At 39.2% G+C, this 23,948-nt stretch overlaps 1 protein-coding gene across 1 annotated transcript; it reads left to right on the plus strand.

The window, feature by feature from the left end:
- Nucleotides 1-47: 47 nt before the first annotated feature.
- LOC132187929 (exocyst complex component EXO84B) lies at nt 48-23,585 on the plus strand. Its single transcript, XM_088517442.1, has 7 exons — nt 48-356; nt 10,423-10,520; nt 11,838-12,894; nt 15,398-15,913; nt 19,224-19,412; nt 19,900-20,036; nt 23,223-23,585. The coding sequence occupies exons 1-7, from the start codon at nt 210-212 to the stop codon at nt 23,383-23,385; spliced, it is 2,307 nt and encodes a 768-aa protein (XP_088373568.1). The 5' UTR covers nt 48-209; the 3' UTR covers nt 23,386-23,585.
- Nucleotides 23,586-23,948: the final 363 nt, after the last annotated feature.

Genomic DNA, 23,948 nt, shown 5'->3' on the forward strand with positions numbered 1-23,948 from the left:
CCAACGACTCGACAACTAACTTCAATTGAAGGAAAAAAAATAAAAAATAAAAATTAGGCTGGCATCAGAGATAGAGAGGTGAATCGTGCCGTACTGGCTTTCGCTTCCGTCACAGACAAATAATACGAAGTATCAATTTTAGCCTCGGATCTAGCATCTAGGCCCTCGAGCTTTGCTGCTGATCCGACCTGATACGAAGGGGATTTCTAATGGCTACGGCGAAGACGGGTAGGGCTAGAGGCCCGCCGGCGGCGAAGGAGAACGGCGTGAAACTTGAGGAGGGTCTCAGTTTCTTCAAGTCCGACAAATTTGATGCCGATGCCTTCGTCCAGTCTCGCTGCTCTCTCAACGACAAGGTTCGTCTGATTTCTTTCTCTTCCCTATCTGTTTAGTTTCTGAGAAAACGTGGGATCAATATAAAGAAGAGGAATTGAATTTCTGGAATAATCAAGTTTCTTCATTCTTTTTTCTTTTGTTAATTTTATTATTTAAGAGCTACTATGGAAATGGAATTTACTTTGTTTGTTGAAAGGCTTAAAATATACATGAGCATATAAGTGATTTCAATTGCAGTGATTCTATGAATTTGCTTTTGGAATAGAATATTGGTTCGATTTTTATACCAACAAATTCTGAAAGCAGTTTCTTTTGGAAGAAATTGAGCGTCTTTGGTTTTGATTTTAAAGCCCCTTGATTCTATTGAAACAAGTTAAAGAAGCTGAACATGATATCTCTGGAAGTTTGTTCCAATCTTTGCGGAAATTTCTCTAGCATCGGCCCTTTTCAGGAAAATGTGCTAAAAAGAGTTTTCGATGCATTATATCCAATCTTGGTTCTAAGACGGACTGAAAATGTTACAATTAAAGATATAATCCGAATTTTGTTTTCAGCGTTGGTGAAAAGCTATTTGTTTTTGAATGGAACTGAATATGATCGTATGGACAAACACATAACTATTTTATGTATCCTGCCGGAATTTTGGTCATTTTAGCATTTTTGAATCGTATTGTACATGACCATTGAAATCCAAGTGAAGCGCTTAAAGTTACCTAACTAGTACAAACCAAAACACAATGGGAAATCACACTATCAGTTGGACTTGTATCTTTGTACTTTTTATTTATTGATTAAGTAATCAAAATATCATTAAAAGCGTAAGGCATCCCAAGTAATTATGAAGTATACAAGAGAAAAAAAAAAAAAAAAAAAAAAAAAAAGGGAGAAAAAGAGCAAAGAAATCATGATAACCAATCATCAAAGGAGAATTAAAAGCAGCTGCCCAAAGATATAAAGTATAGAAAAGTAAAGCCTTAATAATCTCCTCCAAAGTCCTCTCCCGGTCCTCAAAACTTCTGTAATTCTTTTCCCTCTATAGATACCACAATAGACATAAAGCCACAATCCTCCACACAATAGTACTCCGAGCGCTACCAGCAGTCTACCAACATGTATATAACTCGACTAATTGTCTTTCCAAGACAACCTAAATTGACTGAAGAACATGTCCTATAAGGCTCTGACAATCTCACAATAGAGAAGAACAAGTGGTCCACGGACTTTTCATTCCTTTTACATATACAACACCTATTAAACCAACGATATATTGTTTTCTCAAATTGTCCATGGTAAGGATATTACCTAGGGTCGCTGACCAAGCAAAAGAGGCCACCTCAAAAAAAAGGAACCTTAGTCCGCCAAACACACTTCCAAGAGAAATGAGAGCTATCATTGTGAGTCAAGACACTGTAGTAGGATCTAACAGCGAACAAACCTCGTTTGGAGGGAACCCACCAAAGCTTGTCTTCACCTACTCCTCTCACTCTAGCTGAATACAATGCCATGAAGAACGAGGCAAAGAGATCCACTTCCCAATCATGAGCCGTTCTTACAAAGCTTACATTCCTTGAATTGGAACCACCTGAAATCTCCAAATGAGCCACAACATAAGCATCCTTTGCACAAGTGATGCCATATAAATCTGGAAAGGCGTTAAGGGCCAACTTCCCTCACTACAAATCATTCCAGAAATCGACCTTGTTGCTATCTCTTACCTCAAATCTAGTATAGCTGGGGAACCCCCCAATCCATACGTCCCATGAAGCTCATTAGAACACCATCCACCCCACAAATTATTAAATTTAAAGTCCATTAAAACTCTCCACCAAGCATCTCTCTAATGCAAATAGCCCAAAGACATTTCCCTAACAGAGCACAATTAAATAACAAGTAGTTTCGGACCCCTGCCCTCCCTTCAAGACGAAAGATTGTACCTTGGATCAACTTACCAGGTGATATTTGAACTCTTCGCCTGGCCCACTCCATAAAAAATTACGCTAAAACTTCTCAACACAATTAATAACACCTGGAGGGAGAGGAAAGAGGGACATGAAGTACATAGATAAATTCGAAAGTGTACTCTTAATAAGGGTGACCCTATCACCCTCACCCTTAGACAAGTATATCATTTTCCAACTAGCCAACCAACTCTCAATCTTTTCGACAATGCTGTTCCAAATAGACTTAGCCTTGTAGGAGTCCTCTAATAGAAACTGAGATACTTCAAAGGTAAAGGAGAAACCCCACTACCCATAATGTCAGCCAATCCATCCACATCAGCAACATTACCCATAGGAACTAATTCTGACTTAGCCAAATTGACCTTCAAGCCTGAGATGAGTTCAAAACATAAAAACAAGCATTGCAGATGATGAAGGTGATCCGGGTTGGACCCACTAAAAATCAAAGTATCTTTCGCAAATAAGAGGTGAGATATATCAAACCTTGTCCCTATAGAAAAGCTAGATAACATTCCCCCACTCATTAGATGTGATCAAGACAGACATTATGAGGGTGTTTCAAGACTTCCATGCTTTTAGTAAGTTTGAAAGAAGCCTTAATGCCATGTTCATATCTCTCATCCCAAAGAAATCTAGGGGGGACTATTGATCTTAAGGATTTCTGGCATGTTAGTCTTGTGAGTGGAGTTAATAAAATCATTGCCAAAGTCCTTACCAATAGGTTGGGAATGGTAGTTGAGAATATTATTTCGAAGTCCCAGAATGCCTTTGTTAAAGGTAGGAAAATCCTTGATTCAGTGCTTTATGGCAAATGAATGTTTGGATAGTATGACCAGATTTGGTGAACTATAGGTGCTTTGCAAGCTGGATATTGAGAAGGCCTATGATCATGTCAATTGTGAGTTTTTAATGTATTTGTTGAGAAGGTATGGATTAGGGGAGAAATGGTACCCTTGGTAGCGCATTGCATCTCTTCGGTGCACTTCTCCGTTCTGGTGAATGGCAATCCATTTGGCTTCTTTAGTAGCTTCCATGGGTTGCGACATAGAGACCCTTTGTCACCTTTCCTATTCGTTATATATATATATATATATATATATATATATATATATATATATATCAAAAAATATATATATTTATCAAAAAATATGAATTGGCGGAGCCAGACAATTTATATATATATATTATGAGTAATAAAAATTAGAGGTCAGCAGATTACTTGCAATGGATGTAAAGATGATTAATGGATTCCTCATTCTTTTTGCAAATGCAACACTAGTTAACTAGATGGAATCCCTGCCTTATGAGATTATCCACAGTAAGGATACGACCCATTGTTGCTTTCCATAAAAAGAGAGCAATGCAAGGAGAGGGCCTTCACCTTCCAAATACTTTTGTAGGGGAAAGCACTTTGCTCACCGAAATGAAGCAAATTATAATAACTTTTCACTGTAAAGCCATGGCATCTAGAAGGAGTCCACACCATACTATCCACTTCTCCTGGAGGGTTTTCACTATAAAAGGTTGAGAAAGCAATCAAGAGAATCAGGTTCCCATTCCTGAGCTGCTCTAAATGAAGCTTGGATTCCAATTTAAGTGCGAAGCAGAGAGGTCCATGTAGTCTGACACTAAGACCTCCTTGTTACGAGGCCTTTAGTAAAATGCTTACTGCAATTGTTGATGGGGTCTTTTCTCAGTTTTCTCTGTGGGGTCTTGGCTAAGTCAGAATTGGTTTAAAATACTAAAAACATAATAATAGAAAGCATAACATAATAACAAAATACTAGTCTTGAAATAGCTAATGAACCTGACTAGGGGGCCTTCTTTGCTTTAGGCTTAAATGCTCCTGCATCAAATATTATTGTTAGATCTTTTTTTTTTTGGCAGTGTCTGTACACAATCAAAGCTAGATTAGGAACTAATAAAGAAATAACCCATTGGCAACCACTATATAGCCTTTATCTAGAGAATTCTAGAAATTACCTTAAAGCGCTGAAAAAAAAAAGAAAAAAAAAACCCCAAATAAAACTAAAAGAAGAACCTATTAGGCTCAAGTTCAAGCCGTAAGCAACCCATGAATGATTTTGTAAGTTCCTTGTCATACTTGGACCAATTTTTTAGATTTTTTTTTTGTTATTTGTGTTGACTTTCTTCAGCCTTTTGAAATCTGCATCAGCTGGTGAACTGTTCTCGAAAACTTTCTCCTTGTTTACACTGTTTTGACTTTGGTTTTTGCCAGACCACAAAAGGAAAGCAGTTTCTAGGTGATTAGTCTGCATGATTGTTATACTGAAGCAAAATCCTATTAGCATGAAATGTTCTCTCGCCCCATTGGCGCGTGAGGCACATTGATGGAGCGTGTGATCGTTCTGAACAGTGTTCAGGTATTGTCGTTTGGTTTTTCATCGAGTTTGATCCATGAGATGGGTTATCTAGGTTACTTCTACGTGAAAACCAAATCGTGTGAGATTCGTTCTAATGTTCAAGCAGGCATTCAACTGGCGGAGAAGAGTAGAGGAAAAACCCGATCAGTGATCATGGCATGGCCGACCATTTTCTGGTTAGTAAGTGCATGGGATTATTTGACAAACAGTGAGCTAGTATGTGAAAGTTGGAGGACGTTTCGTTTTGGTTGCTTCGTGTACGTGAAGCAGAGAAGAAAGAATTCCCATGGAAATTTCTTGGAGTTGTCTGAATATGGAGGCAAAGGACGGAGGAGTTATGTGATAATATCGGAGGGGTCTTACAGGAAGGGATGGGAAGCATGTTGGTTGCAATTGCAAAGGCTAAAGTTGCACTATGAGAAGCAAAGAGAAGTGGAGTCACTTGTTGGTGCACCGGAGGGGAAGAAACCATTAGGACAGACGAGTGGGGTGCACAAGGTGACGCCACCGGTGGGGCTCCATGATCGGCGATCCTATGCAGAGGCAGTGGTAGGTGAAAAGGTCACGGCCGGCGATCTCCAAATCCAAGCAGCCGATGAGGGGGCTCCAAAATTGATTAAGGAAGGCGCGCAATCCATGGAGATCGCGGCCGGGGATCACGCTTTGCAACAAATGGAGATTCTGGCCCCTCGCAATAAGGAAGATATCACGCATGGCCTTAAGGAGATGTTACTTTCCTTACAAAAGGAAATAGCCTGCTGTTTGCTTAAGCTGGAGATGGGCTAGGGGAATAAGGGGAACGGTATTCAGTTGGGTCAAGGCAACGATGAGAAAGGGCTAAAGGAATGGGCGCCAAGGGGGGGAGGAGGATGGGCCTGGCCAATTTCAGTCCAAACAATTGATGGACCCAGCTGGCAAGCCCACTCGGCAACAACCCATAAATAGGTATCGTAAAATTTACGTTCGTAGGCACCTACCCAGACGACAGGTACGATGGCACCCAAAAATTGGGGATCGTATGGACCAACTGGCAACCGAGGAGCCGCTGGAGAATTGTCAGAGGACGCCGGAGCATTGTACCTGCCACAGAACAAGCCGACAAGAGCGTTGGCCACTCGAGGAAAACCATTAATGGAATTCTCATGGCCGTAGAGGCGGCGACATGAGGAATGGAGGCTGAGTGTTCAGTTGGGCAAGTCAGAACTGAAGCAGATATGGCCAAAGAGGGTGGAACAGAACTCATTGGCGTTGTAGAGGGTATGGGTCAGCTCTTGGGTCAGGAAACGCAAGATGAGGATGCAGGATGCACAGAAATCGCCGGAGAGGCGGTTTTGACCGTGGAGAAACCTACAAAGCAAACTGAAAATGGGAGAGTTGAAGAAGCGGGAGAGGAGAGGGAGGCAGAGAAGAGTCTGGGCGACGTAGATGGGGATTATGCAATGATAGAGAGGGTCGGGACAGTAGATGAGATGGGGGGACAGAGATGCTGGATATTCAACCATTGGCCATTATGGGAGCAATTGGAGGAGCTCAGTCAGTGTCTCCAAATTGGGTGTTAGAGAGGGTTTTAGAATTTTGTCATGATTTGGGACTAACATATGATGGGCATGACGAGGATTTGCTTGCTCTGTTTACTGCCATTGAGGCCAATAGACCTAATAGGAGAGTGGGAGTGGTCAACAGGCGAGTGACAACTTGGGGAATCGAGGAAATCGCAAATTAAAGCGGTTGGAATGCACGGTGAATTACAATGTGAAGGGACCATCTAAAGTGAGTGAAAAGGGGAGGGCTGGTAAATATTGTTAATGAAGCCAAAAATAATTTTGTCGAATGTGAGAGGTATGAATGAGCCTGAGAAAAGAATGAAGATTAGGAGGAGGTTACGAGAGTGGAAGGCGGATATTGTGTATTTGCAAGAGACAAAAATGGAGGTCATTAATATTGAGGTGATTCGGAGTGTGTGGGGGTGTACTTATGTTGATTGGCTATACTTGGGATCTACGGGTGCCTCTGGAGGTATATTATTAATGTGGGATAGGCGAGTGGTGGAAAAGATTGAGGAATGTGTAGGGAGATTTGTAGTAACTTGTGTATTCAGAAGTGTTACAGAAAATTTCGAATGGGCTTTTGTTGGTGTTTATGGGCCAAATGATGATGGCGTTAGATGCAATCTATGGGATGAACTTGGTGGTTTAATTAATGTGTGGGAAAGGCCTTGGTGTATGGGAGGGGATTTTAATGTAGTTTGAAACCCTGGAGAACGATTACGTGCTTCCAGACACTCGCAAGCAATGATTGATTTTTTCGATTTTCTTTTTGAGCAGGGGCTTATCGATCTCCCAATGGTAGGGGGCAGTTCATATGGTCTAATCGGCGTGCAGGGTCCAGACTAGATAGATTCTTGATATCTACAGAATGGGAGGAATATTTTCCAGATGTATGTCAGAAAAGGCTTCCTTGGGTACTATCGGACCACTTTCCAGCGATATTGGAGTGTGGACCGGGAAGAAGGGGTCGAATACCTTTTAGTTTTGAGAATATGTGGTTACAAGCGGAGGGTTTCGTGGAGCAGGTAAAGAGGTGGTGGGACTCTTATTACTTTGAAGGTAATTCGAGTTATGTGTTGGCTCAAAAGTTGAAAGCTCTGAAAGGTGATCTCAAAAAATGGAATGTGGAGGTGTTTGGGGACATAGGGAAACGGAAAAAGGAGTTGGAGGAGGAATTGGGTGAGTTGGATCGCATTGCAGAAAGTAGAGCTTTAATGGAGAAGGAGATAATTAAGCGAGAAGAGTGTTCTCACAACCTAGAGAGGACTCTTTATCAAGAAGTGAGCTGGAGGCAGAAATCTAGGGCATTGTGGTTGAAAGAGGGCAATCGGAATACGAAGTTCTTCATAGGTTGGCCAACTCGCATAGGCGAAATAACACAGTTGCTGCCATGATGGTGGGTGGGAGCAGGTCAGAGGATCCAGCAGTTATACAGGATCATATTGTGCATTTTTATAAAAGATTCTGAATAGTATCAGGGGAGACCAACCAGGCTTTTAGCTCCATTGATGGAAAATTTTAGTTCCATTGATGAAAGGGAGAGATTGTGGATGGAGTGAGAATTTGAAGAAGATGAAGTTTGGGAGGTGGTGAGGAAGTTGAAGGGCGACAAAGCACCCGGACCTGATGGCTTTACTATGGCATTCTTTCAGAAATGTTGGGAGGTGGTAAAGGAGGACATGATGGCGGTTTTCAAGGAATTTCATGAGAGTGGAAATTTGAGAAGAGTATTAATGCTACATTTGTTGCGCTTATTCCAACGAAAGTTGATGCGGTGGAGATCAAGGATTTTCGCCCTATTAGTCTTGTAAGTGAGGTGTATAAAATAATTTCGAAGGTTTTGGTTAGTTGTTTGAACTCAGTGTTGGGGAAGCTTGTGTCACATACACAGAATGTGTTTATTCTAGATAGGCAAATACTGAACTCTATTTTAATGGTGAATGAATGTGTGGATAGTCGGATGCGATCTGGGGAACCAGGTATTATTTGCAAGCTGGATTTGGAGAAGGCTTATGTTTATGTCATCTGGGACTTCTTATTATACATGTTAGAGAGAGGCGATTTCGGGGAAAGATGGAGAGGTTGAATTCAGCATTGTGTCTCTACGGTACGTTTTTCCGTTCTCATTAATGGAACGCTTGCAGATTTCTTTAGTAGATCTCGAGGAGTGAGACAAGGGGACCCTTTCTCCCCTCTACTATTATTTGTGATGGTGATGGAGGCATTTAGTAGGATGATGAATGCAACAGTGGAGAGATCTTATGTCTGGATTTTCGGTGGGATCGCGACATTCTGAGGTAATGGAAGTGTTGCACTTATTATTCGCAGATGACACACTTATCTTTTGCGAGGCAAAGGTGGAACAACTACGTAATTTGAGATGTTTGCTGCTGTGTTTTGAAGCGGTTTCGGGTTTGAAAATAAATTTGTCAAAGTTTGTTATTGTCCCTATAAGTGAGGTGGGAGATGTGAAAGGTTTGTCAAGAAGACTTGGGTGTGGAGTGGAATCGATGCCGTTTACGTACTTGGGGTTACCTTTGGGTGCTCATTATAAGGATCCAACTTTTTGGAATAATGTCATTGAGAAGATGGAGACTAAGTTGGCAAGGTGGAAGTGGATGTATTTATCCAAGGGTAGTAGGCTAACGATGATTAAAAGTATGCTCTCTAACATACCAACGTACTATTTATCTATGTTTCAGATTCCAGTGAGAGTGGTGAAGCGTATAGAAAAAATACAAAGAGATTTCTTGTCGATTTCAAGTTTCATTTGGTAAATGGTCCAAGGTTTGCATGCCAACGGAGGCGGGGGATTAGGGGTAAGGAATTTGATTCAACTCAATCGAGCTTTGTTAGGTAAATGGTTGTGGAGGTTTGCCAATGAGGGAGATGCTTGGTGGAGGAAATTAGTAGAGGTTAAATATGATACGATGAGGGGTGGTTGGTGCTCCAAGGATGTAGGGGGACCTTATGGGGTGGGAGTGTGGAAATGTATTCGAAGAGGTTGGGATAATTTTAAGCAGCATGTGCGGTTTGAGGTAGGAAACGGTTCTAGGGTATTGTTTTGGTAGGATGTGTGGTGTGGAGAGTTACCATTGAAGATTTTGTTTCCCGCCTTGTTCAATATAGCATGTGCAAATGAGGCATGGGTGGAGGACAATATGGATACAATAAATGGTGCTATTCATTGGAATCTAATGTTTACTCGACCTATTCATGATTGGGAATTGGACGAGGTTTTGAGATTTTTCGAATTGTTGTATTCCCAACAGGTTAGGCATGGTGGGGTGGATAAAATTTGTTGGATTCCTTCAAAGAGAGAGAATTTTGAGGGGAAGTCATACTATCGGGTAAGGGTTAATTTGGCACCCGTGGTTGGCCCTTAGAAGATTATTTGGAAGAGTAAAGCTCCTCTGAGAGTGGCTTTTTTCGTGTGGACGGCGGTGCTGGGAAAAATATTAACATTGGACAATTTACGTAAGAAGAACATTATAGTGACAGTAGTGTTGTATGTGCATGAATAGTGGTGAATCTATAGATCATTTATTATTGCATTGTGGAGTTGCTATAGAGGTATGGAACATGGTTTTTCAGCTGTTTGGTGTTACGTGGGTGATGCCGGGTAGAATGAAGGAATGTTTGGGAAGTTGGAGAGGACAGAGAGGTAATCTTACAGTTCTGCAAATCTGGAGAGTGGCTCATTTGCGTGTAATGTGGTGCTTATGGAGAGAAAGGGATGCACGGAGTTTTGAGGACAGTGAACTTGGGACTCATAGAGTTGAAGAAAAGGGTGCTTCAAACACTTTTCTCCAGGAGAGTATTGTGGCATTCATTGCAAGCTTCAATGCTTGCGGAATTCCTAAATTTATGTGCTTCATTTTCAGCTTAAAAGCTTGTATATGTAGGCTCTTTTGTATACTTTTTGTGTACATGGGTTGCGCCCCTTGCGCTTTTTAGAAATTAATATTACCTATAAATAAAAAAATGATTGTTATACTAGAGCAGATGGACTAATTGACATGTACTGCAGATGTCGCATTGTTGCTAACATTATGTTGCACTGTTGCTAACATTATGTTGCACTGTTGCTAACATTTGGTCTCATAAACTTGATGCCACATTTCAAGAAACTAGAATTTCCATCTGAAATAATATTTGAAACCTCTTATGATAGATTTCTGCTGTTATTTATAGGAAATAAAGCAATTATGTTCGTACCTATTGGATCTGAAAAAAGCTTCTGCCGACGAAATGCGTAGAAGTGTCTATGCTAATTATGCAGCCTTTATACGGTGAGTTTTTGTTTAATTGTTCTCTAAAAGTTGCCAAGATGACATCAAGTGGTTTATTAAATGCATTTTCTGAGCTTGTTTGCTTAGTTGATTAACAATAGCAACAGTCTTGTCAAATTGACACGCTTTTATTGGATTAACCTTCAGGAAATTTGTTATTTGTTGTATCATAATTTTCATTATGTTGTGATCAGCATAAGCACTGTTTTTTTGCTTTGGCCTTGACTTCTTAACCAAGTTGCGTGAGAAAACTACCAATTTATGCTAATAACTCAAAAGTAAAGACTTGCTTTGGTCAAAGGTGTTAAACTGTTGCTAACTACTAGTTTGTATGTTTGGATGACCAAGTTGAGTCATATGATTCTTCCTCTAGCTTTCAATACTTTATGCAGGCATCAAAGCCATAGCCTACAGCTTACCACTTTCTTTTGACCAATCTCTAGAAATATCCTTTTTGTGCTTTATTTAAGGAGTATATGAAACTTGTAAGATTGCCAAAAAAAAAAAAGGGTAGGAGTTTTCAGTATTTCTCTTTCCAGTTGAAGACCTTTTTCATGGTATATGCCATTATGCCATATGAATCCAAGAATTGGAGTAAACTCTCATTACTTACGTGGTGCTACCCCTAATGTCAACGTGCTGCATTATTCACTTCATATCTGTAGTGGTCATTTAACATCTTCGAATTTTCAATTTTTATGTTCTTCCAATGCTAAAAATTATTTCAATGAAGAATAAGATAAAAAAGGTAAAATCTTTTAGAAAGAGCAATGCACCATGAGAAATTTGGAGCCTTGAAAGAAGTAGCATGAGGGGAAGTGAGGCTGTTCCAATTGGAGTATTCAGATTGATATTAGTTTATCATAAAGTGGCAGTCGAGCAGTCAATGTTTTAAACGTTGTTTTTTCAAATTATATTATAAATAGAAATTAACAATATGATCCCAGTCATGGTGGTTGTAACCTCCCCCCCTCCCCTCATCCCCCCCGCCCAAAAAAAAAAAATTTCAATTTTGGTATTATAAAGATTCTAGCTTTCTTTCCTTATAGTATGTTCAAATGTTTCTTGTTCTTTTTTCTCCTTCTAGATAGGTGTTTTGATTTTATACTTCATGTGTTTCTGGGTTGCACTTTGCGTTTTTAATGATATCTCAATTACTTAACTTCATATATATGCCTGTCTTATTGTCAGTTCAGACCTGAATCTTAAGACCTTAATAGAAATCAAAAGTATGTTTGAGTACATGTTTCTGGGGTTAACTGATACATTATTGGTTGAGTGTATTTTTGTCTTTTGACTAATCTTTACATCTTACAGCACATCAAAAGAGATATCAGATTTAGAGGGGGAGCTTTCTTCCATCAGAAACCTGCTATCTACTCAGGCTGCTTTAATTCATGGTTTAGCTGAGGGTGTCCACGTTGATTCCTTGTCAATCTCTGTTTCAGAAGGTTATAAGGTTAACAAGTTATTGACTTCTGAAGATAGAGAACCCTCAGAACTGGAGAAATGGTTATTAGAATTCCCTGATCTCTTGGACGTTCTGTTAGCTGAGAGGAGAGTGGATGAAGCCTTGGCTGCACTTGATGAAGGAGAGCGTGTAGCTTCTGAAGCAAAAGAAATGAAAACGTTGACCCCGGCTGTACTCGTGTCTCTACAGACTTCTATTATTGAATGCAGGCAAAAGTTAGCTGATCAGCTCGCTGAAGCTGCTTGCCAGCCTTCCACACATGGTGGTGAGCTACGTGCAGCTATATCAGCTCTTAAAAGGCTTGGGGATGGCCCTCGTGCTCACAGTTTGCTACTGAATGCTCATTTACAAAGATATCAGTATAATATGCAAAGCCTTCGCCCATCAAGCACCTCATATGGAGGAGCATATACTGCTGCTCTCTCACAGCTGGTGTTCTCTGCTATTGCTCAGGCTGCAAGTGATTCATTGGCCATTTTTGGTGAGGAACCAGCTTATACTTCTGAGCTCGTGATGTGGGCTACAAAGCAAACAGAGGCTTTTGCTCTTCTTGTTAAAAGACATGCATTAGCTTCTTCAGCAGCGGCCGGAGGGTTAAGAGCTGCTGCAGAATGTGTTCAAATAGCATTAGGTCATTGTTCATTATTAGAAGCACGGGGCTTAACACTTTGTCCTGTGCTCTTGAAGCTTTTTAGGCCCAGTGTTGAACAAGCACTAGATGCTAATTTAAAAAGAATTGAAGAGAGCACTGCTGCTCTAGCTGCTGCTGATGATTGGATGCTCACCTACCCTCCAACAACTACACGTCAATCTGGCAGGCATTCAAGCACATCCCTTGGTAATACAACGGTGTTTCAACACAAACTTACAAGTAGTGCTCATCGGTTCAATTTAATGGTCCAGGTGAACTATATTTTTCCCACCTAAATTTCAAACAACTGATATCTTAAATTGTCTCTCTCTCTCTTTACTATATATATATGTGTGTGTGCGCGCACTTGCATGCTTGCTCGCTTATGCACATCTGTCTGCTTCCGTGTAGTCGATCATAGTCTCCTGAGTTGAGGACAAGATAGTTGGTCTTGAGATGTGATAGGAGATCATGTTTCTCCCTTGCCTCTTCGGTCTTGAATAACTTTTTGTTTGATAAGTAATCGATTAATATCATTAAAAGCGTAAAGTACCTCAAGTACATATGAAGTATATAAAATAAAACACCTAACTAGAAGAAGCAAAAAGAACAAGGAAGCCACTATAACTAATCGACAAAGGAGAAACATAGGCAGTTGTCCACATTTACAAAGTTTTGAAGAATATAGATAAAATCTCCTCCATCTTCCTTTCCCAGTTCTCAAAACTTGTCATTCTTTTCCTTCCATAAACACCATAAAGGGCATGTAAGCACCATATTCCACACTGCAGCACTTCGCAGACTGCTAGAGGTCCACCAGCAGGCAAACAGATTGATTATATGTCTAGGCATGACCTTGGATAACAGAAAATGACTAAAAAAGGCAATCCAAATGGCATAAGCATGTCACAATGAAGAAGGTGGTCAACAAACTCCCAATTTCTCTTTCACATGCAACATCTATCTATCATGATGATGTGTCGCTTCTTGAGATTATCCATGGTGAGGATCTTACCTAAAGCCACCAACCACACAAAAAAAGCCACCCTCAAAAGAACTCGAGTCTGCCACACACTCTTCCAAGAAAAGTAGCACCCTTCAGTACTAGCCAGTGAGCAATAGAAGGATGTGACCTTAAACAACCCTCTTTTGGAGGGGACCCACTACAACTTATCTTCACTTCCTCTTCTCACTCTAGCTGAGTGCAACGCCTAAAAAGAAAAATGGCAAAGGTATCCACTTCCCAATCATGCGCTACTCTAGCAAAGCTCACATTCCATTGGTTGGATCCACCGAAAAACTCCAAGTGAGCCACAACAGAGGCATCCTTTGCCTTAGCAATACCAAATAAAACTGGGAAAGCTGCATTTAGAAGCTAAAAGCTAACCTTGGATCTCGAAAATTTCTTCCATCATTTCCTAATATTCTTTCATAACTTCACTCCAAACGTTCCAGGAGGCTCAAGAAAACACCACCCACCCCCATAAACTTAAGTGCAAATCTCCACCAAGCCTCTCTCTCAAGCCCATAGTACCACAATCATTTACCTAAGAAAGCATGATTAAACACCATCAAATTCCCAATACCCAACCCTCCCCCAAAGATAGGTGAACAAACCTAAGACCGACTCACCAAGTGATATTTGAACTCTTCGCCATGCCCACTCCACAAGAAATCATGCTGGAGCTTCTCAATATGGTTAGTGACACTCGCCGGGAGAGGAAAGAAAGACATGAAATGCGTAGGCAAAATATGCTTGGCTTTGTAGGAAGCCCCCAGCAGCAAACCGAGATACTTAACCAACCGAGTGGAAACCTCACAACCTAGAAGTCCAGCCAGCATATCCACCTATTCAGCATTCCCCATAGGAAACAATTCTGATTTGGCTAAGTTAACCTTTAAGCCCGCAAAAGCCGCAGATGTGCTAGACATGCACCACAAAAGATCAAGGTATCATCAGCAAACAAAAGATGAGAGAAAGCAATGTTCCCACTGAGAAACTATCCAGCAACCTCCCACTAATTACAGTACAAATTATTTTACCCAAATCCTCCATCACAGAAAAAACTACAAGGGGGATAACGGATTCCTTTGTCTCAGACTACGAGAGCTACTGAAGAAGCCTGTTGGAGTGCCGTTAAACAAAACCAAAAAATGGACGGAGGATATACAATGAGCTATCCATGAAAAACTTTAAGCGAAATTAATCTCTTGGAATAGGGAACTTGGATTTTACTCTCTCTGGCTGAAACACACTTCAAGTTAATAATTGGTTTCTTATATTACATACTATTCTGCAATCTGAGTTCCCTGTCACTTAATCTAGTTTTCTTGTCGTTGCAAGATAAACGCCAGTACTATGGGGATTTATATGTTCTTTTAGACGGTAGCGCTCTAAATTTACTCAGTTTACTATTCCCTTCTTTTTGTTATTATGTTTGGTTTTAAGCAATATGCCAAACAATTTTCTTCTCTTTATGGGTTTTAATAAAAGAACGTTTCTCACTGACCTAGGCAAAAAAAATATGTTTGTGTGAAATTACTTTTTCATTTGAGTGGAGCTTCTTTTCCAATGTTCTCAGTGCTTTGGATTTCTAATGTGCCTTCCATTTATCTGAGCACTTGTTTCTCATAAGTCTTGACAGTGAGGAATTCTGATTGATCTTATGCTTGATGCCTTTTCGTTTCACTCATTTTTTTTAGTAGGTTCCATTTTGGTGATTTAATTCCTCAATTTTTTTTTTTTTTGGCTGAATTTTTCACTTGCTCTTACAGGACTTCTTCGAAGATGTGGGACCACTTCTGAGTATGCAGTTAGGAGGTCAAACGCTGGAAGGGTTGCTTCAGGTATTTAACTCATATGTGAGTATGCTCATAAAAGCATTACCAGATTCAATGGAGGAAGAAGCAAACTTTGAAGCTTCCGGAAATAAAATTGTCCGAATGGCTGATACGGAACCTCAGCAGATTGCATTGCTAGCAAATGCATCATTACTAGCTGATGAACTACTTCCGCGTGCAGCCATGAAACTTTCCCCTCTTAATCAGGCTACTAACAAGGATGACACTCATAGAAGACCTTTAGATAGGCAAAATCGTCATCCTGAGCAAAGAGAATGGAAGAGGCGGCTTGTGAGCTCAGTTGACAGATTAAAAAATACTTTTTGTCGCCAGCATGCTTTAGATCTCATTTTTACAGAGGAAGGTGACAGCCATCTTACTGCAGACATGTACATAAATATGGATGGGAATGTGGATGAATTTGAGTTGTCTCCATCTCTTATATTCCAGGTACTTTTTATTTTTGGTTTAACAATGATAGTAATCACTTGTAAATTACTTCTTTATGAACAAGTAATCCATAATTTCTTACTGAAAAAAGAGTTATTCAGACTTTAAAACTTGGAATCACTATTAAGTCAGTTGTTATGTACTGTCATTATGAATTATGATAGGACTGCTAGTAAAATGCAACCATCAGTTTTTCATTAAAAAAAAAAAAGAAAAAGAAAAAAGTGCATCAGTAGCTACATCAACAGAAGAACTGAATTGCAGTTTCAGAGTGGTAATAGTATTTCCTCATAGAGGAGGTTTTATCTTGTATTCAAGCTTATTCCTGTAAATTAATTGATGTTTCTATCTCTCCCTCTCCCCTATGCTGTTGGAAAAGGCATGCCATGTGCTTACCACACTACATGCTAGCCTACCAAGTCTGGATTTATGGTCTTTACGTTTGGTTTCAGTTGTGTTAATATAGCTATTATAGACTGTTGTTATCATTTCAAATATTTTATTTTAAAACACACACACACACACACACACACACGCATATATATATATATATATATATATATATATATATATATATATACATGTGGTACAAACAACATAAACCCAAATGACAGCTGTAACCAAACTTTTGCCCGATGAGAATCAACTTGAGCAGAGAATCAAGTTGATTCTCATTTGGTAAAAGTTTGGTTACAGCTGTCATTTGGGTTTATGGTGTTTGTACCACATATATATATATATGTGTGTGTGTGTGTGCGTTTTAAAATAAAATATTTGAAATGATAACAACAGTCTATAATAGCTATTTTAACACAAGTGAAACCAAACGTAAAGACCATAAATCCAGACTTGGTAGGCTAGCATGTAGTGTGACAAGCACATGACATGCCTTTTCCAACAGCAATCACACATTCCATTGGGCTCTAATTACATTCGAAATGACATTACCAATACATGAAGAACCTAGTTTTTCATTCATATCTGCACCAAATTATTATTATTATTATTACTTGGGTTGCGCTTTCTTTTTTATTTTTTGATAAGTAATAACCAATTTTATTAAAAGCGTAAGACGCCCCAAAGTACACTGAGAGTATACAATAGGATTACCTAACTAGAAAGGAAAAAACGAACAAGAAAATCATCGTAGCTAATCGACACCGGAAAGACATGCGCAACAGTATAAAGTATGATAACAAGAGGATAAAATGTCTCCCAAGGATCCCTCCAAGTCCTCAAAGCATCTATTATTTCTCTCCCTCCATAGACACCAAAGGAAGCAAGTAAACACCATCTTTTAGACTGCAGCACTTCCCCTCCTCCCCGTAGACCACCAACAAGCGAGCAAATCGGAAACCCATCTTAGCATCACCCAAGACAACCCAATCCAACCAAGAAGGCACACCACAAAGCATAAGCTACCTCATAATGAAGAAGAAGATGATCTACCGTCTCCTCACTTCTCTTGCTCATACAACATCTGCTCGTCACAATCACATGCCGCTTCCTGAGGTTATCTAGGGTCAAAATTTTGCCCAAAGCTACCGACCACACAAAAGAGCTCGCCCTCGGAGGTGCTTGTGTTCGCCACATACTCTTCCAAGGGAATTTCCTCCCTTCAATACAGGTCAAGGAAGCAAAGAGAAGCTTGACCTTGAAACGGCCTCTTTTGGAAGAGATCCACCACAATCTGTTTGCACACCCCTGTCTCACACGGGCAGAGTGAAACATCTAGAAAAACGAAGCAAATACCTCTACCTCCCAATCATGAGCCTCTCTAGAAAAACTAACATTCCACTGATTAAATCCACCCAGCACCTCCAAATTAGCCGCAATTGAGGCTTCCTTCACACAGGCAATACTGAATAAACCAGGGAAAGCTATCTTGAGAGCCGTATCTCCACACCACCATTCATGCCAAAATCTAACCCTGGTCCCATCCCCCACCTCAAATTGTGTGAAGCCTTTGAAAGTGTCCCACCCTTTCCTAATATTCTTCCATAACCCCACCCCAAAAGCTCCCCTAGGTTCAAAAGAGCACCACCCTCCCCAACAACTTCCATACTTAGCATCAACCACAACTCTCCACCAAGCATCTCTCTTCAAACCATAACTCCACAACCATTTCCCTAGCAGAGAGCGATTGAACACCCTTAAATTCCTAATACCCAACCCACCCTCCTTAATTGGCGTGCAAACCTTCAACCACCTCGCCAAGTGGTACTTGAATTTTTCACCTAACCCTCCCCATAAGAAATTACGTTGTATCTTCTCAATGCGTTTGGCAACACTGACCAGAATAGGGAAAATAGACAAAAAGTAGGTAGGCAAGTTAGCGAGAGTGCTCTTGATTAGCATGACCCTACCACCCTTCGACAAATACAACATTTTCCAACCGGCCAACCGACGGTTGCGCTTTCTAATAAGATTGAATTACCTATAATTTTTTTTTTTTTTTTTTTGATAAGTTAAAGAGTACTAATTTTGAATTACTTATAAAAATTATGTATGTATGTACGTATGATACTTGTACTGAACCAACAGCTCCTTCGACCCTAACGTTTGGGGTCTGATACATGAATCCTTTTGTGCCACTCAACTCTTCTGCTGCATTGTCATTTAAATTTAAATTGCTGGAGATTATTAATTATATTTAAATTACTTTTTTACTACCCAACATACTTAAAAATATCTGATTGATGACTGAGCTTTATCTATAAATATCAAATGCATAGGTGTTACCATCATTTTCTGACATGTGAATGTGTACTTCATGATTAATATACATAATAATGAAAATGAACTGTTTTCTCCAATTTGTTTCAGACACGCATACTAAATATATTGATGTTTTTGTTGCATTTGAAGCTATTGTTTATTGATATAATTCTGATATTTTGCATGATAAACCATGTGGAATATGCTATTAATGTAATAAATATGATGTGATGACAGATATTATTGGTTTTCTCATTGTTGTTTTCTTACCATTACTTTATCATCTGTGTTAGTTCTTTTCATTTGCACCCTTTTGTTTGTCCACACCGCATGGAGAATTTGATTGCCATTATAGTATTTGGTTCCTACTTTATACCCGAATTATTTACTCTACTACCTTGGGTTGTAATAAAATGTTAGGCTTCTGAGAAATAATTATTACCTGTGCTGAAGAAAAACCAATATTTTGATATACTTAAGTTTATGCTTTGAAGGTCTATTGTAAATTGAGAAGTCTTCTAGTCTCCTGTGTTTTTTGGATAGGGATTTTCTGAGTCTGAAATCTCTGATGTTGTTACTTTGTTATGACCAGGAACTTTTTCTAAAACTGAACAGAATGGCTAGTATAGCAGCAGATATGTTTGTTGGCAGGGAAAGATTTGCTATATTGCTATTAATGAAACTTACTGAAACTGTTATCTTGTGGCTTTCGGAAGACCAAAGCTTTTGGGATGATATTGAGGAAGGGTCAAAGCCTTTAGGTCCTCTTGGTCTACGACAGGTGTGGAAATGCCATGTCCCTTCTTTCAGTTGCTTTGTTAAAATGAACTTCTACATTTGATTTGGGGTCAATGTGCTCTGGTGCAAATGGTATCTTCTCTCCTATAAGAACAATATGATGGGCGAGGTCTTCGATTCAAGACCCATCCGGTTAATCTGTAACTTACTATTTTAAAAGCTAACATTTGATTACAGCCTGATTCTGACCAACTTTTTTCTACTTAGAAAACAAAAAACAAATTTGTCAGACTAATGTACTTAATTTTGAAAGTCAACCTCAGTATTATTGCAGAATTATGTCTTATAAGAAAATTTTGTGTAAATGCAGAAAATAGTTTAGGATTTAGAGTAGTAGTCATCATAAACCACACTTTTGTGGTTGTATATTGAATTAGCCATCTCCTCTTGTCTTAATTTTGGAGAGTTTATTTTTACAAGCCAATGCTTACAAACATTAGCCTCCTGTTTACTTGTTGTAACATGTGCAGTTCTATTTGGACATGAAGTTTGTGATATGTTTCGCTTCCCAAGGTCGTTACTTATCTCGGAAGTTGCATCGAGTTGTCAATGAGATCATATCAAAAGCCATGGCAGCAGTTGCTGCAACAGGGATGGATCCCTATAGGTAGGCTTTTCCACCCCTCCCTTTTCTATTCTTGGGCTATAAATTAGCTTAATGTTTTACTATCATTGTAATAGTTATCAAATTATATGCATGCATTTACACGTGGAGACTTACATGTACATACAAATACATATGTTATGCAAACAAAGTATAAGTATAAATTTGTTTTTTATTGATAATCACAATCATGCGTATGGTTATTTTAATTTGTAAATGAAACTTTTGCAAAAGTGGCCTAAGATATGATCTCAAAATTTTAAACTAGGCACATTTTGTGTCACAAACGTAATTAATGCATTCATAAAGAAAATTTTGGACTTTGATTGGTGAGCTTTCTGTTGAATTGAAGTAATCTTCTCTTTGTGCTTAGTCATAAGAAATGAGAGATATTTTCTTGGTATAGCTTTTAGGTGATATATTCCCTTTTCTTCTTCCGCTCCACTTTAATTTTTCGTTTGGTACACCACTACTCTCCATCAAGCCTCTCCCTATAACACCTCCTTCCCATAGGAAGACAAGAGTACGCATTGCTCAATTAGAAACATGAGGATATAAGAATTCCATAAACTAAAATTTAACGAAAACCACGGGAAGGAGGTGTTACACTCCCTCATGCATATAACGCCAAAGCCATTTATCTAAGAGAGCACAATGGAATATTCACAAGTTCCGAATTCTAAATTCTCCCTTAGAGAGCGGCAAACAAACCTTGGTCCAGCTAATCAGGTGATATTTGAACACTTCTCCTAGCCCTCTCCATAAGAAATCACGTTGGAGCTTCTCAAAACAGTTTGCAACACTCGCGGGGAAAGGAAAGAGGAACATGAAATACGTAGACAAATTGGAAAGTATGCTTTTAATAAGGGTAACCCTACCACCGTTGGACACGTACATCATTTTCTAACCACCCAACGGTCGCTCTACCTTTTCTATAACACTATCCCAAATATGTTTAGCCTTGTAGGAGGCCCCCAACAGTAGACTAAGATACTTCAAAGGCAAAGAGGAGACTCGTCAACCTAGAATACCAGCCAACCCTTCCATATGATCAACATTTTCCGCATGAACCATTTCTGACTTAGCCAAGTTAATCTTCAAGTCTGAAGCAACTTCAAAACATAGGAATAAGCAACACAAATGACAGAGATGATCAGGATTAGCACCTCAGAAGATTGAAGTATCATCAGCAAACAGAAGGTGAGAGAAATCAAATCCACTAACATTAGCCATAGGGAAGCCAGACAACAGCCGTCCACTCACAGCAATAGAAAGAGGACAAAGGGTAAACAACAAAAAGAACAAAGGGTCCCCTTAAGCTACGAGAAGTATTGAAAATCCTTTTAGAGTGTTGTTTACATACCGAAGAAATGCAATGAGCTATTCAGGAGCATCATTTCCCCCTAAAGTCACACCTCTTCAACATATAGAACAAAAAGTCTCAATTAACATGATCATAAGCTTTTTTTAGATCCATTTTGCAAATAACACCCCGCTCACGAGACCTTAATTTACTATCAAGGCATTCATTGGCGATAAGAACAGAATCTAGAATTTGCCTACCTCTTATGAATGCGTTGTGTGACTTAGAGACAATTTTCTCCAACACCATCTTAAGCCCATTTGCTAGTATCTTAGCAATAATGTAAATGCCCCCCACAAACTTATCAGGCAAAAATCCTTGAGGTCAACAACCCCTGGAGTCTTCAAATGAGGGCGATAAACGTAGGATTAAGGCTTCTCTCAAACTTTCCTCTAGCATGGAAATCGTGAAAATCCTTCATAATATCCTCTTTTAAAACAATCCAGCAAGCTTGGAAGAGCGCGATAGAGAAACTGTCAAGGCCCGGTGGCCTTGTCACCTTCTCTTCCTCAAAGTCTCTCCAACCAACTAGCCTCGGCCTCCTCAATGGAATAAAAGGATAGGTCATCCACTAAACTGTTCGGCGTATAACTTTTGATAAAACTGGACAATGTGCTCACTGATTCCCGCCTAGTTGGTATAAATTGTACCATTAATCAACAAGGAGTCGATGGAATTCTTCATTTTCTTTGAAATGCCAATTCTTCATTTGTGATCAAGCACAATGGTTTGAATCATGAAATAGGGTCACATCATGTCCCAGGTGGTTATGAAGGGGTCTAGGCCTACCTAATGTGCCATGGTATTAAGGTAGGTGGAATCATTGCTTTCCGCATAGATGCTTGTGAGAAAGAAAAATCAGTTTTGAGCATGACTAGGATTAAGGAAATTTCTTACAATTAAGATGTAACTTAAAATTGCAGGCATTTGGAGATTTAGTGCAGAAATTTTATGGATAAAATCATAAGAAATTGCCTAGTTACTAGGTGAAACTAGGCTTTATAATGAATTATGGGGAAGCTCCAAATTGACTAGTCTTTTTGGGGTAATAACGCAAATGTAGCTAACGTTTTTCCCAGGGTCGTTACAAAAATCATAAGAAATTGAAATTACTTTTATAAAAAAATTGAATGCTCATGAACAGTGTCAATATCATTTTAAAATGAGAAGTTTCATCCTCTTACATTCCTCAAAGTTTTGAACATTATGTTCTCTTCAAATACACCACATTAATCATAGAGGAATCATCTTCCAAACTTCTAAATTGTAATGTCTTTCAAACTGTCCTCTCCACAAGCCACCAACTTCACGACCCATTGGAGCATGACCCACTCTATCCCACAAAGGCGAAAGTTCGATCCCCACAAATTTTTAGCTACTTTGCAATAGACCAAAAGATGATCAATTGTTTGACCATTTTTCTTAAACATGCAAAACCAATCTAAAACTGCAATGTCTTTTCTTTAAGTTATTCATGGTAATCCTCAGGAAGCCTTATTCCTCTAAATGCTCTTCCAAAGATAGGGAGAGCCAACGTTGGGGGATTAGTGTCTTGTAAAAAGATATGACCAAAAAAACCCGCCTTCCGGAAGAAATCCAACAAATATTATCGCCACCACCTCATCTTAACTTAAGGGAATACAAAAGGTTAAAAGAAAAGGTAATCGAATTCACCTCCTAGTCATGCACTGATCTGATTAAGGTTAAAAAAGTTCATGTAGTCTTTTTGTACCAGTAAAATCTGAGATTGTTGTGCTTATATATTCCTTATGAATTTGTTGTATTTGTCATGGTTTATTTGAGGCTGAGATCAATTTTGTTGTCAGTGTACTGCCGGAAGACGACTGGTTTAGTGACATCTGTCTAGAAGCAATTGAAAGATTGAGTGGAAAACCAAAAGCCATGAATGTAGATCGGGATCCTAACAGTCCAACTGCATCTGTTTCAGCACAATCAATTTCATCTGTGAGATCTCATGGCAGTTCCTAATGCATAGTTTTATCCTTGTAAATTAGACAGCAACAGAATCCGTTGTGGACATACTGGCAGGTACTTGTATGCATTGTAAGCTCTCTTTATTTACTTTTTTTCACCTAATTTTTATTCATCTTCCTCTCCCTGCATGGTCATGGGTGTGGGACGTTATTACTTTTTTGTTCTCTAATTGAGCGAACTTTGGGGTTTGTAAATGTTCATTGCATCAAAATCCGTATTATTCTTTTGCAAAGTTATGGGGAGGATTGTTTTTGTCAATCCAAATTCCAAGCACTCGAGCTTGAATTATGTTGCATTTGACCAAGAGATGAGTGATGCTTGATGCATGTAGTGCAGAAAAACTTGGAGGCGGTAGAATGTTTGTTTTATAGATTGGGTTATTTTGAATGGTTTAACTATTCCTTTTTGTGATTCAGGACAAACTATACTGATTTACAAAAAAAGAAATGCTAGAGGGACTAAATCTTTTACCAAGAAATGGGTACTACGATAATATAGAGCTTATTCATTGGAAATGATCAAAATAATCAATAAAGAGAAATACTATGGGTACCAAT

The sequence above is a fragment of the Corylus avellana genome, chromosome 6, assembly GCF_965113065.1.
Source record: "Corylus avellana chromosome 6, dhCorAvel1.hap1.2, whole genome shotgun sequence".
NCBI lineage: Eukaryota > Viridiplantae > Streptophyta > Magnoliopsida > Fagales > Betulaceae > Corylus > Corylus avellana.

Coding starts and splice junctions, on each gene's coding strand:
- LOC132187929 (XM_088517442.1), top strand. CDS start 210: ATGGCTACGGCGAAGACGGGTAGGGCTAGAGGCCCGCCGGCGGCGAAG. Junction 10,521..11,837: donor AATTATGCAGCCTTTATACG/GTGAGTTTTTGT, acceptor TACATCTTACAG/CACATCAAAAGAGATATCAG. Junction 15,914..19,223: donor CTCCATCTCTTATATTCCAG/GTACTTTTTATT, acceptor TGTTATGACCAG/GAACTTTTTCTAAAACTGAA.